The following is a 17335-nucleotide window of genomic DNA, read 5'->3' as shown; positions in this document are numbered from 1 at the left end:
TGGGCAGCAGAGCAAGGGGCCTGTAAGAGGCCAGATCATTGGAGGGTTTGTCAAAGGACTTAAGCAGAAGCTTAAGTCTAGCCTATTTCCAAGGCAACAGGAATAACCCCAAAGAGCATTCATAAGATTTAATATTATTAATGGGCAATTTTTCCAAAATCTTTTGAGAACAGAAATCTCATGGAGGTCCTGCCCAGGACACTTTCCATCCCTTAAGATTGAGATAGCAGATTCCAGCTCAATATCTGAAAATGGAGCCTCGACGCGGGGCCCTTGGTATGATAAATGATCTAATCTCATTGTAGTTTGGATGGTGTTTTCACAGGAGGCAGTGTCCTCGTGGAGCAACCCATCCAAAATGGCTTTAATTGACAAGTTCCAGTCCAGAGTTTCATTACCATTCACAATAATAGATGAGAAAACATCACCGGGATGAATCTTGTTTGTAACAAGTTTGTAGGATAATCCCCACGGATCTTCATTTATGTTGTGCTAAACAAACCTTGCCCAGGCGAGTTTCTCTTGGAAGATGGTATTGAAGTAACTCCTTCTGTTGGATTTATACAACACACCAAGTCTGTCAAATCTCAGCCCTGGGCCTGTTATAGCTCTCTGAAAATTACGATGAGCATTTTGTAAGTTTTTTCTGAGAATAGTGAGATTTGGGGTTCACCATGGAACACAGTTCATTTTTTCTCTTTTAGAGTGGTCTCACAGACAGTGTTTAGAATGTCTTGTACAGTGTTAACCTGCATATCTGCAGGAAGAGAGCCAAGTTGGACGATCATTTCTTCAGAAATAAGCTCACTAACCTTTACATCAAGCTATTCCAAACAATCTGGCAGAGTAGATGCAGCGAGATTATACACTAGCTGATCCGGAAGGCTCAGAGAGTTACCAAACATAGATAGGTTCGGTACAGCAGACTATCTAGCGGTCATCCGGAACCACCTAGGTGCCGTATTTCTGGACTTGCACATGGGGGGTCATACCAAGGGTTACTATCGGTCCCATCACTGTGAAGGTGCAAGCACATCTTTTAAAGACACCTCTCCATTATTAGTGATCAGAGACTCACTGATCACTAGTGATGGAGAAATCAGTTTATTGATACTGGAGCTCTTACATTTTAGTTACACTGATAGCTAGCAAATTCAATAAACATAACTTTTACATTTGACCAATGCAGGTTAAATAAACAGGAATGTTCAATTATGGATATTTCTACTCGTAATTGGACGGTTGAGTGACCTTAAACTTTGTTATTTGAATAACAACAAAGTTTAAGCCATCTGTTGCTTATGAGGAGTGGCAATAAAGTTCCCAGACTGGTGCTGTTACAGTCATGTTCAATGAGTTTTAAAATAAATGGAAGTGGTACGTTGTAGTTCAAACTTCCTCCAACAGATTATGGTACCAAGACCATCCAGTAATCCAGTAATGTTGCTCCATTTTGCAATGGAGCAACAAATAAACATAAAATTTTGCTTTAAACTAGGAAAGGCTGCAGCAGAAACTTCAGAAATGTTAAAAACTGTTTATGGCAATGAAACATTAAGTTGTACCAGTGTGTTTGAATGGTATAAGCAGTTCAAAGACAACCCAAGAAGTGAGCATCCATCAACCTCTTGAAATGAGGACAGTTGTAAAAGTTTGGGAAATAAATTGAGAGAAAGGCAGCTGGTTCTTGCTGCATGACAATGCCTACACCCATTCTGCACTTGAAGACATTTCAGTTGAGTGACCTTAAATTCTAAGAAGGAAGATAACAACAATATTAATATTATTACCTGTTTCTCTCATTTATTTTTATTTGATATCTTGTAATCAAAAAATGGTTTTCCTAATATAGTGGGGCCTCGACTTACGATGACATCAACATCCGATATTCTCAGGAACCGATATACCTTCCATACGATCTTTTATTTTAAGGATCAGTGATATTTGCAGGTACCGATCGCTTTCCGATATAGCTGGAATGATACATGGGTGGAAATTTTCAGATGGATGGAACATCACATCACTCGTACAATTGTTCTCAACCAATTAGCGTCTTTGTTATTGTTCAACACGTGGTGTGCGGACATCACTCCTACGATTGTTTCAGATCTGTGGTGATCTGAAACTTAAAGCTCCATCAGCCAGTGGCAGTGCATGCACTTTGAAGACTTTAAAGCCAGCACAGGCTGGTTTTAGCACTTGAAAAAAAGAGTGAATATCAAAAGTGGCAAAAAGTATGGGGAGGAATTCCAGTGCTTATAAAAAAAGTGGCTGAGACCTTTAAAACTGAATTCCAAGAGTTTGTTGATCAGGAGGGTTATCTTCCCCAGCAGGTTTTAACATTGACGAAACCGGCCTCGTTTGGAAGCGAATGCCCAGGAGAATGTACATCACTAAGGATGAGGCTAGTTTACCTGGGCATAAGCCTATGAAAGACAGACTCACTCTCCCGTTGGGTGCCAATGCCTCTTGAGATTTTAAGCTGAAGCCTTTGCTTGTATATCGCTCTAACACCCCCAGAGTATTTAAACAATAAATGGTCAACCAGGGCATGTTGGGAGTAACAAGGCCTGGATTACAGGATGTCTTGAATGAATGGGAGCTTGAAGTTTTCTGTCCTTCAGTGAAGAGTTATCTTGAGAAAAATAAGCTTCCTGTGAAGGCACTGCTCCTGCTGGATAATGCACCAGGCCATGATCCAAACCTTGTTCAATCTCTTGAGGCACAATTTGACTTTGTTCAAGTCAAATTTTTGCCACCCAACACCACTCCTCTTCTTCAGCCAATGGACCAGCAAGTGACTGCAAACTTCAAGAAAATCTACACCACGAAAATGTTTGCAAGTTGTTTTGCAGTGACCTCTGGCAAAAATGCTGTCACCCTCAAAGACTTTTGGATGTCAAAGTTCAACATGCTGGACTGTGTGAGGCTGATTGTAAGTTCTTGGAATGATGTTTCCACCAGGTGCTTAAATTCAGCCTGGAAAAACATCTGGCCTTTAATTATCCATAATGTTGACAGATTTGAAGATGATGGTGCTTTGACAAATGATATTGTCACTCTTGGTAAATCAATGGGTCTGGAGGTTGGCAAAGAGGATGTGGAGGACCTTATTGATGCTCATGGGTGTGAGTTAACAAGAGAAGAGCTATAAGAGTTAGAGAAAATTACGGAGAGTGACACTGGAGAGGAGAAGGAAGAAGACACCCAAAAAGTGTCAGCTGAAGACTGTCATTTCTTGTTGGGAGCTTTTAAGAGAAGTGGTAAAAAAACATCCCGACATTGAAAACACTGAACTCATGATGTGCAAAATAGAAGACAAAGTTGTTTCTTACTTAAGGAAGCTACAAAAAAGTTGTCAAAAACTGTCCACTTTGGACAGTTTCTTTGCCGTAGAAGCAAAAAACAAGACAAAAAACACGATGCTTGATTTAGTCCCACCACCACTGATTTCATCAGCTCTGCACTTAAAGTCTAAGGTAAATGCTAATATATTGTTTTTTTATTTTAAGATGTTTTATGGCTATATATTAAATAATCTTTATAAAACACTCATTTTTAATGTAAAAATTAAGTATAACATGTAAGAAATATCTATTTTGTGTGATGTTGGGGAATGAATTACAGGAAAACAATGTATTATTGGTTTCAACTTACAATGGGTTTTGTGGAACGAATTACCATCGGATGTTGGGGCCCCACTGTAATTAGAAAATGGTTTCCAGTTGAATAAAAATAAATTTTTTTATAATAATAAAAAAAAAGTTTTCTCACATGACACTATCCAGGCATATAAGTGTCACTTAAGGCAAGTAGTGAACAGTTAAAGAAATCCTAGAATGGGACTTTGCTAAAGTGATGCACTTGCATGAAACTTCTGGCAAAAAATCATTTCCCCTTTCAAATTATTTTTGCCATACATAATTTTGATTGGGAAATAATATTTTTACTAAACTGTACAATATAATATTTTTCCATTTACTCTCTCCTACTTTTACTTTTATTATTACAGTAGAAGCCGCCTTATGCAAGTGATCAGGAGCAATAGTTGATTCTTTATTCGAAAAAAGTCAGTTAAAGTTGGAAATTCAAAAAAATATATACATTTTATGTGTACACACACACACACACACACACACACACACACACACACACACACACACACACACACACACACACACACACACACACACACACACACACACACACACACACACACACACACACACACAGTGGATTCCGGTATTTGGGCCACCGGTTAATCAGGGCAGCTGTTTATTTTGGGCAAATCTTAAAAAACAGAAACCAATCGAGAAAATAGCCAGGGTTTACTTTGCTTAATTAGGACAGCATGCTGTTTAATTGGGGCAGGAGACCGCAGCACTGGAGATTACCCTACGATTGTCTCCGACGGTATCACGTGGTTCAGTTAAATTCTGGAGGTCACAACCATAAAATAATAAAAATAATTAGCAGTCACCTGTTTTATTGGGCTTTTCTGTTAGTGAAATCTATCATAAACGGACAGTAAACTCGATCTTATTGAATTTGCGATAATACCGACAGCTGGAATTCTGTGGGTTATTATGGTGAAATGTGTTTACACTTCCATGAAATCTTCAATCATATAAAAAAATTAATTTTCAGCTCTTCTCTTCATTCCTATTTTTAAGGCTTTGTAACTCGTTACTCCGTTCTCACATGTATCGTGTTACTTGCAATTTGTGTGTGCCGTGTTCTTTGTTATTGATTGCTTATCTTCTTACTGTTTTAAATTTTAACCCCCACCCACAAATGTCAGTGAACAGAAATGTCAATTAGTTCGTATGTACATATTACAGTATGTATTAATTATTCCAATTATCACATGTGTTCTTCTGATTTTCATGTATCATTTAATTTTTTAATTGGTAAGGTAATAAAGGGTAAATTTGTGCTTAATATATATTTGCTTTTATAGCCTGTGGATAATATTCCTCCTATTTTCGATAATTAGAATTGCTGTTTAATAGAATTAAAATTCAATTCACAAACATGATCACAATGACCGGCGCTTACTGCACATCGTATAGTGAACTGTACTTTACTATGTTGAGTTTGTTGTAACGTGATTTGATTGTACAGTGAACCAATTGTAAAAAAAAAGGGGGGGGGGATACATTGAATTTTTAACTATTTACGTGAAACTTCGGATAATTGGGGCAGCTGCTTAATTGGGCAAAAATGCACTAGTCCTGATGTGTCCCAAATAAACACACACACACACACACACACACACACACACACACACACTTGAATAATGTTTGAAATAATTGAAAACTGAATCTTACATAAAAAAGGGGTAAAGCTAAAAAGGGGAAACCTAAACACTTCCGACCCATCTCCAACTCCTCCAGCCTGCTGAAGCTCCTGGAGAAGGCCTTACTCCCCATCCTCACTAAGCAGATCTTGCCCAGTAATCCAGCCCAAATTCACTACTCCCTTCCAAACAGATCAACGATCACCAATCTGCTAGCCACCACAAATACTATCTTGTCAGCATTGGAGAATAGGCAGGAACTAGCTGTGACTTACTTAGACATTGAAGCTGCATTTGATGCCATCCAAGTAAACCAACTTCTCACTCTCCTGGAATGCCACTTCCAGATCACAGGGAACATATTATGCTTTCTCTCCTCTCTTCTGAATAACAGAGTTATAAAGCTTCATACAGGAGATCGCACCCTTACTAGATCCGTCACCGCAGGAGTCCCACAAGGAGGGGTCCTTTCGGGCCTTCTGTTTTCATCCATTATCTTCCCACTGGTTGCACATTCTCGATGTCTACTGAGCTATGCGGACGATATCAAGATACTCACTCCCATCACTCCCGGTCAAGATCTAGATCTGGTAAAAGTGGAAATTAACAACACTCTCACCACAGTCACATCTTACCTCTGCCAGTTTGGGCTTAAGATCAATCCTGCTAAGTCCGAATTCATGGTGTATTCATTGAAGCAAACTCCTTCTTCTCTCCAGCCTTCGGTCGGCAACACCCTCATCCCAATTGTGTCCAGCCATCGTGATCTGGGCGTTGTATTCGACCCAAAACTTCGATTCAACGCCCACATGGATATGCTCCTCACACGTGCTTCAAGACTCCGGTGGATAGCAAAACAACATCTCCTTCATATCACAGATAAAAAGATAACCATGAGGTACATAAGAACAGTTATCTTTCCACCTTTACTCTATGCTGCTGAAATTTGGGCGTCAGCGGCACTGTCAATAAAGAAACCACTCTTTGCCACAGAATTCTGGCTCCTAAAGTGGGCTAACAGGAAGCACAACCTTCCAGCTCTGATTCGGACCACACAGCTTGCCAACTCTCTCGGAATTCCACGGCTTCCCACCTTAGTCGACGACCAATGCCTCCTAGCAACAGTCAAGATGATAACAGGCATAATGGCAATACCTTCATTCTGGGATACCTGTGGCTGGAGGATCCTCCCTGCTGCCCTTAGGGCCAATCCCGAGCTCCACTCGCATTCAGCACGACTCCATCTCTCAGACAGGTTCCTTCCTCAGCAGATGCTCTAGCAAACCCAGGCACTGGACGCCGACCTGAACAAATTCGCTGCTGACCGGACTTATCGGAAAAAAATTATGACGAGTAGGACTAATCAGCAATGACTGATGTATACCTTGCATCTGTTCCTGTCTGATTGAGCTGGTGCTCTTATCTCGATGTTAAGCCAGCTCAATCAGATTTAACTCTCGTAAGGAGTTCTCTCCTTTGTATTATAATATGTTTTCTTTGTAAAATTACCTTTTTGTAAATAATTGTTCAATTTTCCCGGAAGTTTGGGAAATGGCCGTGAAGGGTAATAAAGATTATCTCTCTCTCTCTCTCTCTCTCTCTAAAGCATACGGCCAATGGGAGCCTTGGGGATATGAGACGTTCCATTACCAAATATAGTTTTGGCAAGTGCTGTGGCATCAGATCATATTTTCCTCTACATGACACTTCAGATATAAACTTAAGTGAGAATAATGATTAAAAAATAAATAAAAATGCCAGCAGCATGGCAAGACAAAAGAGCGAGAATTGTGAAATTATACGTAACGATCAAACCAACAGGGAGGGAAGAGAATAAAATTATTGCAGCAGAAACTCTCGAAGATAATTTAGAAAGTCCAAATACAAAGATAATAAAATACAATCAATTAAATTTTGAATAGCCAATTAAATGAAATTTAACGGCGCCCCCTCTGCCGGGCACCAGGTCCAAATTTATGTGAAATATCATGAACAGAGATGTGAACAACTACGATAAAATAAAATAAAACAAAAACAGAAATAGCTTGATCATTATGTCCCATCTCAACAGAGTACCACAAGGGCAATAATGGTCAGGGAATCACTGCATTTCGATCACTAGACAAATCGCCGCAAAGGCAAATTGATCGAAAGATCAGTCCACCATCCGATCCCCAGATCGAACCGCCAATGCAGAGGATTTGAATAGTGGTAGTCCTGATGCAGCGAAAATTAAAAAATATTTTTTAATCATTATTCTCACTGAAGTTTATACACACACATACAGGGTGTCTCAAAAATATTGGTACAAACGTTTAGGGGAGGTAGGTAACATCTAAAGGAATGTGAATCGCATAGGAACCCATAACAGGAAACGTCACTGTAAGTCGGTAGACAGCACTGTTCATCAGTTCACGAGAGGGAAAATTTCTGGTTTACTCATACAAGCAGTAGTCGCCGCACGAAGAGCATGCATCGATATACGAACTGTGAGCTGGCAGACATGCACCTAGTGCATGGATTAGCAGAGGGCAATGGATGAGCCGCTCAACGAATTTATGGAGAACGCTTCCCAGACAGACATGTACCGGACCACCGTTTGTTTGCGCATGTGCATCAAAATTTGTGCGATTATGGGTCATTTAGAGGTAACAGGAGTAGTGCGGGTAGCCCACGTTCGACGCGAACTCCCGCCATGAAAGAAAGTGTGTTGAATGCCGTCCAGATTAATCCTACTACCAGCACACGTGCCGTTGCCTCTGCCTTAGGAGTGTCTCGTTGCAGTGTCTGGCACAACGATTCCTTACACCCCCCCTTCATCTCCAAAGGGTTCAGTTACTGCTCCCCCAAGATCATCCTGCACGTGTGGCTTTTGCGCAGTGGTTTCTCCAAGAAAGTGTTCAAGACTTGAATTTTCCAGCCTATGTTTTGTTCACGGATGAGGCTTATTTCACTCGGGAAGGCTTATTCAATCAGCACAATGCTCATGTGTGGGCTCGCAACAACCCACACGGTGTGTGCCCCCATGCGGTACAACATTGCTTTGCAATAAATGTGTGGGCAGGTATGGTCGGTGACTGCTTAGTCAGCCCATACCTTTTACCATCCCGCATGAACTTCACTAAATATCGGATCTTTCTTGAACAAGTTCTACCAGGGTTACTTGACGATGTTCCAGCAAATGTGAGACGCAACATTTGGTTTCAACATGACGGGGCGCCTGCCTATTATGGAAGGTGTGTTCGTGACCATTTGAACAGGCGTTTTGGGAGTCGTTGGATTGGCCGTGGTGGACCTGTTGCTTGGCCTGGGCCCCCCACGCTCACCTGATTTATCGAGCCTTGATTTCTTTCTGTGGGGCCCTCAAATCTATTGTGTATGAATCGCCTGTGGAGATGGAAATGGATCTCGTTGCTAGACTCGTCTGTGCTGCTGCTGTCAAAGAAACTCCAGGTGTGTTCGACCATGTCCACCAATCCCTGCAGTGTCGGTGTCACACATGCATTGCGTCTCTTGGTGGAACCTTCGAGCATCTGTTGTAACATCATGAAATGTATCCATCTCATACTCCATTGTTAATATTATGTCAAATAAATGTTTGCCACTAATTACTGTCTTGTGTCATTTCTGCTTCTTGTGCCTCTGCTACTACTTTCCCGTTATGGGTTCCTGTGCGATTCACATTCCTTTAGATGTTACCTACCTCCCCTAAACATTTGTACCAATATTTTTGAGACACCCTGTACACACACACACTATAAGAATTTTATTTTCACTTGTACATTCATTTACGTAAAATCATTAATCCATTTGGAATATGATATTTTGCCACATTTCAAAATCAAACTGTGGGTCAATACAATGTAGGGCTATATATAGGATATTTTTTGGCTGCTGCATGAGAAATTTTTATCCCTTGATTTGATTTAATCTCTTCTTCATATTTAGCTCCATCTGTTTCTATCACAGCTGATTTGATTTCTGTATCATTTAATACTGTTTTCCAACAAATTGTCACAACGAATCCACCGTTATGTCTTCTTGATGTAAATCTTTGGATTCTTCAATTTGCCTGAAATCATTTAACACACTATGTTCTTCATTATCTTCTTGCAGTTTAAGACTTTCATTAGTTTTGTCAACCTCAGTCATTGCCAATATTTAGCATAGCTTGAACTAGGAATTTTGTTCCATGGTAGTGTTATATTGTGAACATCTTTGATGTTGACTTTTAACAATTCTATAAGACCTATATTCATGTTTTTTATTTTTTCAAAATTGAACTCAAATTTTTGCCATTCTAGAACTCTTTCTTGATTCACAGACTGGATCAAGGAGGTTACATTTTCTGGTAAAAACAAGGCCTTTATCCCCCTTCATTAAGTTTCTCACAACTGGGACGTGAAGGAGCATTGACCAGAAAGAGAATAACCTTTAAGGTAAGTTTATTTTCTTCATATGTTTCTTTACAGAAGGCACAAATTAGAAAAAAAAAAAAAAATCTGTGAATAATACAGAATCCATCCATGCTGACTTTTGCAAGTGATAGTAAATTAATAAAGATCAACAATTTATGTTTTTTAAAAGATCTAGGTTTAGTTGATTTATCAACAACAAAAAGCAGTAATTTATAAGTTCCAATTGCATTGTCACAGTAGCTACAGCGATTCACAGTAGCCACCTGCATGATAGAGTTATTCTTTACCATGCAGGTGGTAGAGTTATTCTCCAATCAATTTTTTTCTTTGATATTTAAACCTTCCATAAATATTTCAGCAAAATAAATTTTCTCTAATGTCCAAGCCATCCATCACTTGCTGTAAAACTTTGCACACATCAGTCTTTTGATGTAAGACCAACACTTGTTTTTTATGGATCCAATGACTGAAGTTTTCTTGCATAAATCACATCCATAATGCATTGTCTACTATCTCTAATTTTGGTTTCTTTAAAGTGGAACAAGAAATTAACAACCCTTGTGAAACAAACTGAGCACAAAATCCTTCTGGATTTTATGATTTTTTTCCATCTTTTGTAGTTGTGTCACCCACACTAATTCAACAACAATTTTTTTTTTTTCCCTGAGATTCACCTTTGAGTCTTTCCAGAGCAACCACCTTGGTTTTCATAGAAATAGCTCTTTCTGTTCTTACCCAATATTTCATTAATTTATGTAATAGTTTAATTAAGTTTATTACAGTAACAAATAATATTACTGGTGCAAATACAGTTTGGAACAGACACACACCTTGGGAAACAAGCAATTCGAAAAGCAGGCGTAGTGTACTACACTAAATGTAAACACACTGAACCAGTGCCCATGGCATGCTGCAGCGTGCTCTGGGCATTAGAGAGCATGCTTTAAAGAGGGAAGGCAAAACACTAGTTAATTCAGTGAATCAGTTAAACAGGCTTCTACTGTAATTAATATTGGAACAGATCAGCAAAATTATTTGACTGATGAAAAAAAATTATTGATAACCTCACAGCTCTGATTTTTAAGATGTAAATAACTATAAAAGAATAACAGTAAATAAACAGCAAAACTGTCACTATTCACTACTGAACTAATTACTAATGGTTGAAAGAGAATCACAAGAACAAATTAGTTTAATTATATGAACTTTAAAGTTTAGCACTGAAATGATATAATCAAAATGCTACATTGAAGCATTAAACGCTAAGTTTTTAACAGGGACGAATTCTCAGCTTTAATGCAAGATTTTTTTCCCATCAATTTGTGCCTAGTTCAAATTGACCAATAAGCAATGTATTATTACAAAGTTAACACCTAACAATAAACAAGCTTAAAGTAGAAAAAAAAAAATCTTGTAGTACTATGCTAAGTATTTAGGGGAAAAAAAATTTTGCTAACAGCAAATTCGTAATACATGTTTTATAAATATTTGACATGGTACTACACAGGATGGAATTAGTTCAACCATCATGTGGACCTGACCTGCAGCATATTTTACACACCTTTCCCTAGTGGATAAAAGATATGTCAAGGATAGATATTGTCTTGCATTTTATTTATTTCTGATTATTTTGCAGAGCATTCATTAAAAATATTTAACCGAGTTAAAATTTAAAAAGGCACTTAATGACTTAAGACATTTAAAAATCTTTCACCTCAAGCCATGCTCTAACGCCATTAACATTCCAAGAAGATATCCTCAGATTCCATTTGTTCCCCTGGGAAGATTTTGCATTTGAATTAAAATTCTGATGTGACACACTAGCAACTTTAGGTGACCTTAAAGGGCTACTTTTTCTGGCTTTCTTTGATGGCACTTTTTTCTTAGATTTTTTGATATCCTTTACCTCTTCTTCAGAACTAAATGAACTGCTCTCTGAGACAGTTCTTTTTTTTGAAGATCCTGAAGCTTTAGTTGCTACCTAAAAAAAAAGTAATGTAAATAAGATTTTTTGGTGAAATTCAACATGATTTATTTTATTGTACAATCCAGAGGAAAACCAGTATTTGCTGCATAGCGTACAGCGCTTCAATGCACACATCATAAAGTGAATACAGAATACATATATAAAAAACAGCAGCAAGTGAATAACAAATGCATATACATAAGGTGACAGAATCACAAAACACTTGAGTACCAGAGCTATATAAGGCTAATGCCATATAAGTTTGCTTTCTTGCACCATTTGCCATTACTACTACCACCACCACGCAACATGTGTTTTCAGTGTTTGCTGTGATTAATGCTTCAGCACACAGACTATGTACTCATGCTTTAGAAAAACAAAGTAGTTAATGAAAACTGCTAACACACACACACACAGGAACTAAACTAATTTGAAAGCTCTCTTAAATAAGCCCAGTAGTAGGAAATTATCAATCCTAATATTCTACTTCAAATATCAGGATTAATACTAATCAGTCAAACAGCATCACAAATCACAGACCTGCAATTTAATAAATGTACAGCTTTAAATTATTTAGATGACTAAAATCAAAGAAAAATACTTGCTTAATAAAAAAAAAAAAAAAACTATTTTAAAATTCCATAGCTTTTAAAGATGATTGCATCCTGTTCCTTAGTGATTCTTTCCCAATTTGAAGTTCAACTGAAATTTGTCCACTCCTTTTTTGTGAAGCCTCCCCATTAGAAAACATGGAGGGTAGATAAAACATTGATTCATATAACAGATAGCAAGCACACTGTTATATGAACCAAGTATGAAAGTTTCTCATGGTGGAAAATCAGCTTCAGAAAGACCTTTGTAATCTTTCAATGGATAGAACTACTGTTTCCATAAAATTCTCTGCATGTCCTATGTGCCAGCTGCTGATATCCTTTGGGTGCTGTCACAAGGATTTTCCTCAACTTAATTCAGGACTTACTCCTCTGACCTAACAGTACTGGCAACCAATCGCCTGAAACTCACTTGGTGAATAATCCTGTATCTCCAAAACACTCATATATTATTCTCTGAAAGGTCTTATCTAACACACAATGCAGAAACCTCTCCATGTACAGATGTCTTCGTGTTGACACACAACACTCAGCAAGTCCATACACTTCAAATGCACACTCACTTAATGGCATAAACACTTTTAAGGTTTCTCCCCCCCCCAACCTTCGCCACTGAATTGCACTTAGAATTGATCTTTTTAGTTAAAACGTTACTAGAATCAAAGCTGTTTATAGCAACCTCTCCCCAAGAGGGAATTGATTGTTCACAAAATCATGAAAAGAACAAAAGAAAAGTGTGAACATTTAATGTGATTCTAATAATATAATATAGTATAACCTAATTCAAAATATGCACTACAGTATTAAACCAGAAAATGAAGATTATACATTTTGCAGTTATTGTATGGTGTAGTAAAGTTAATTTGTGAATTACATATGTACAGTATCTATGATGTGTTCATATACATACTTATATATCATAGCCTAACCATAACCAGCAGAACTGTTTTCAGCCTTTCAAAATAATCTCTCAAAATGCACTGTTTCGGTGGCAGAGCATGTTTTAAAAGAGAATTATGAAGGTACATGATAGTGGCCAATTCACTGTCACAAGCTGTGTTTGAAAAAAATGGCATAAGTTCTAACCCTTGAGTATCCTTAAATGGAAACTTCTTACTCAATCACATTAGATTCCTCTTAATCGCTATAAATTTCAGGTTCCATTGTATCTGCAAGGAGTTCCTCTTCATTTGTACACATCCTCAAATATACATGTTCACATCCACTTAGCATACATAGCTAGAGACCTGTGTTTTTCGCATGTGATAAATGAGAAATTTAAGAATGCAAACTCCTTAAAATATTCCCTTTTAAGGACTTAATTTGACATAAACCAAAAATTAATTATTTTTTATAATAAACAGTTTCTAAACATTAACCTATTGAAGGCTCTGATTGGTTCCTTCCCTTCTATGTTCACTTCAGTTGAAGTAATACTGGAAGGCAGGTGGCAGAAAAACTCAAAATGGAAATCCCTATGTAAGTTAACTTAGCATGCTTAGCCTGTTGCTTGTGTCATTATCCATTTATTATTAGTGGTTAAAAACATTTTATATGAACAATCTTATTTTCTAAGTTATACTGATTCCTGCAATTTTTCACATAATTTACTATTAACCACAGGTAAGCTAAATTTTCCAAATAATAACCACGCTTGTATATTCATTGTGTAAATAAAGATTATTAAATAATTGCTCATTAAAATTTTATTAAGTAAAAATAATATAAAAATACTTATTTTTCTGGTAATCCTAACATCATGGGGCAAACACAAATTGATATTCTTGAGTGAGCAGCAAAACTTAAAAGGAGAGAGAAGGCTTTTACATAAATGATGAAAAAATTTTGATAAGTAAACATTGCAACTGTCGACTAGATTGGAAGAAGATGGATAATCAGAACAAATATATCAGAAGTGTTAATCATCTTAAGCACTATCGAAACCTTCCACCAACCAATCTTAGTTGCCAGTCAACAATAACAAGGATTTTACATGTCAGGAAGCATGTGTAAATGAGAACAAGTCCATTTTTATTCAAGACACAGTATTGATGTCTCAAAGCAAACATTCCTCTAGAAAAATTCTATAATCCTGCAGTGTGATAGTATTTCAACAAACATGTACAAGATTCTGGGGATCTACAGTGTGTGGCTCGTTTTTAAGGAGTGAATATTTGCCAATTTGCAAAGCAAGCATTAAAGCAGAAATAAAAAAAAAAAAAAAATGTCAAAGATAAACTTATAGTGATATCAATAAATGAAACTGTAGGATAAAAAGGAATGCTGTGTATTTGCAGTTTTATTTCAAACAGTGTTGCCATTTTATTAACAGAAAGTATGCCCTTCTCTGCACTCGTTCCAACAGTTCCATATCCTTCCTAAAATGAGGCAGCCAGACCTGTATACAGTACTCAAGATGTGGCCTGACCATTGCCTTATACAAGGGGACAATCACCTCATCTCTGATAGCAAACTTTCTGTTTTAACAGGAAATCAAATTTTACATTTACTGTAGTTTTGAGTACACAATTAATTTAGTAGGAAATATTTTTATGAATGAATCAAAATCTCTCAACGAAGTAATAATCAAAATGAAAACGATATTTTTGAAAAAAAAAAAAAAGTCAAGGTATAAAAAATTTTTGGAAACATCTTATTCACTATCTTTCTTCAAAATTATTTCCAAGCCCAAGCTCATTTAAAGTCATGATTTTGTTTGGTGAAATATTTAGATAAATATTTCAATCCATTATTTGATTTCTTCAAAAATTCTGATAGCATATATCATACATCAGAAAAAATAGAAATATATCAGCTGGATCCATCAATAAGGATTGAATATAAATACGTAAGTGAAATTTGTGATAAATCCATTTCTTTATTGATTTAATTATTCATATGCTCAATAATTGTAGGAATAAATCAATTATTAAAAATGGCCTACAAAATAATATGGATGATATTTTCCCAGTAGAAACTTCAGAATTACTAAGTAATGTGCAAGAAAAAAAAAAATAATAAAATAATATATAAGTCAACTTTCTCAGAAATGGATTTCAAAATTAGATATTCCTTTAAATGAATAACAATTCAGTAGCTGGGTGCAAATGCTCGTTTAATGCAGAGCAAACATGACATTTAGAAAAATACCTTTTTTCCCTAACTTGACGGATATCAAATGTACTGAAGGGTACAAACCCTTTTTTTGATCAAATGATTTTGAACATTAAATGTGCCTCAAAACTTGATATTTTACAGTTATTGTTGGCCACTAAAAGTATGAAGAATTTGGAAATGTTAGCAAGCAAATCAGTATGGTGGTCAGTCAATAGCGGAAAGATACTTTAGCACATACTTTAGAAACTGAATATGATTCATAATAAAAATGCTAAGTAGATGCTAAAATTGTAATTGAAATGAAAATGATATTTTTGAATAAAAAAAAATTAATATAAAAGTATATAAAATTTTTGGAAAAAATGCTAAACTTAAATATAAAAATCCTAAATTAAAAAAAAAAAAAAAAAAAAAAATTGTTGCTAAAAACACAGGTCTCTAGACAGTCTTCAAAATACATTTCCCACTAAGTTTAAAATGGCATGCATCCTCAAAAATTTCCTCAGTATTACCAGACTGTTCTTTGCAATTAACAGACAAAGAAGCCTACAAAGTTTCATTTTTTGCATCATTCAAGGCTATTAACAAATCCAGCATGTTTGAAGCTGTTGGCAATCACTTTTCTTTATCCCATTCTGAAATACATAAAAACATTTTCTGCAGTACATCATTTTCACACTGTTTTGTTTTTGAGACAGCACAAATTTATTTAATAGCATTCTTCAACAGCTTTTTCTTCAAACAACTAGATTACAACTGGATCGAGTAGCTGAAGAACTGATGTCATATTAGGTGGCAGGTACTCAACAGTTATTGCATATAGACCATTCAATTGGTAACAAGGGGTATGGCTATCTCTAAACAGCAAAATTTTTCTATTCTCCCAGCTCATCTTGTAATCTCAGTCCACGATCCATAGATTTTTGGAGACATCCAGGAGCCACTTGGTTTACTCAATACAAAGTCAGCAACTCTTTGAACCTTTAAAGCACTGAGGCTTCTGGGCTTTCCCAAATGATTAGAGAGAAAGCCTCTTTTGTACCAAACATGTTTTCTGCTAGGTAATCCATTGGTTTAACCCCCCCCCGCTACATTATCACATTTAAATGTATGCATTTTATCCAGCAGCAACTTAATAATTATAATAATAATTATTATTATAATTATTATTAGTAGTAGTAGTAGTAATAATAATAATTATTATTATTACTACTACTACTACTATTAAAAACAGTCCAGTTTCATCAGTTCCATTGTTCTGGACATATAACCAGACCAATATTGAAGATGTCATTCTGATCATAGTCAACAAAACATTTTTTAAACAATTTTCCTTGCATTCCTTCATAGCTGTTGATAGTTACACTTCTGCCGGCTACTTTTTTTGAATATAGCCCATGACGAGCCAAATTTCTGGAACCATCCATCAGAACATTTGAAATCTCCAATATTCATCCGAAGTGCAAACAATTCATTCTTAATTTTTTAAACATTTCCATCTACAGGTATGTTTTTTGCATCATCAACATTATCCAGTCCAGAAGTATCTTTTCAAGATCTGGATACTTTATCTTTCATACTCTGATGCTACCTGAGGCAGCAGAATACATTAAGCCAGGGGTGCCCAAACTATAACCTGTGGGCCGGATCCGGCCCACAAAAGAATTTTATCCAGCCCGTGGATATTTCAGTTAGATCGTAAAAATTAATGTTTATATTAGATCAAATAATAAAATTTATGAAAAACACATTTTACAGATTATTTTAACATTCGTTGGTTGATTAATAGTGTTGACACCTTTCTGTCGTCAGCTTAGTCTTGTTAGATATCATTCAACACTCAGAGCTATTCTTTGAAACTGTTAAAATAATCCGTTAATAAAACCCTGTCATTAAATAGCAATAGGCATTAGAGACAGTAATT

At 36.5% G+C, this 17335-nt stretch overlaps 1 protein-coding gene across 1 annotated transcript in view; it reads right to left on the bottom strand.

The window, feature by feature from the left end:
• Positions 1–17335, bottom strand: part of Rrp1 (Recombination repair protein 1) — a 102927-nt gene that overhangs the window by 64490 nt on the left and 21102 nt on the right. The window contains exon 2 of the mRNA XM_090383814.1: positions 11432–11698. Coding sequence (XP_090239940.1) covers positions 11432–11698 — 267 coding nt within the window. The remainder of the gene's footprint in view (positions 1–11431; positions 11699–17335) is intronic.

This window comes from Mastigoproctus giganteus, chromosome 1 (genome assembly GCF_048544385.1).
Source record: "Mastigoproctus giganteus isolate SK-2022 chromosome 1, ASM4854438v1, whole genome shotgun sequence".
Lineage (NCBI taxonomy): Eukaryota > Metazoa > Arthropoda > Arachnida > Uropygi > Thelyphonidae > Mastigoproctus > Mastigoproctus giganteus.
The sequence above is the reverse complement of the archived record's forward strand: the minus strand, read 5'-3'. Positions and strand labels throughout refer to the sequence as shown.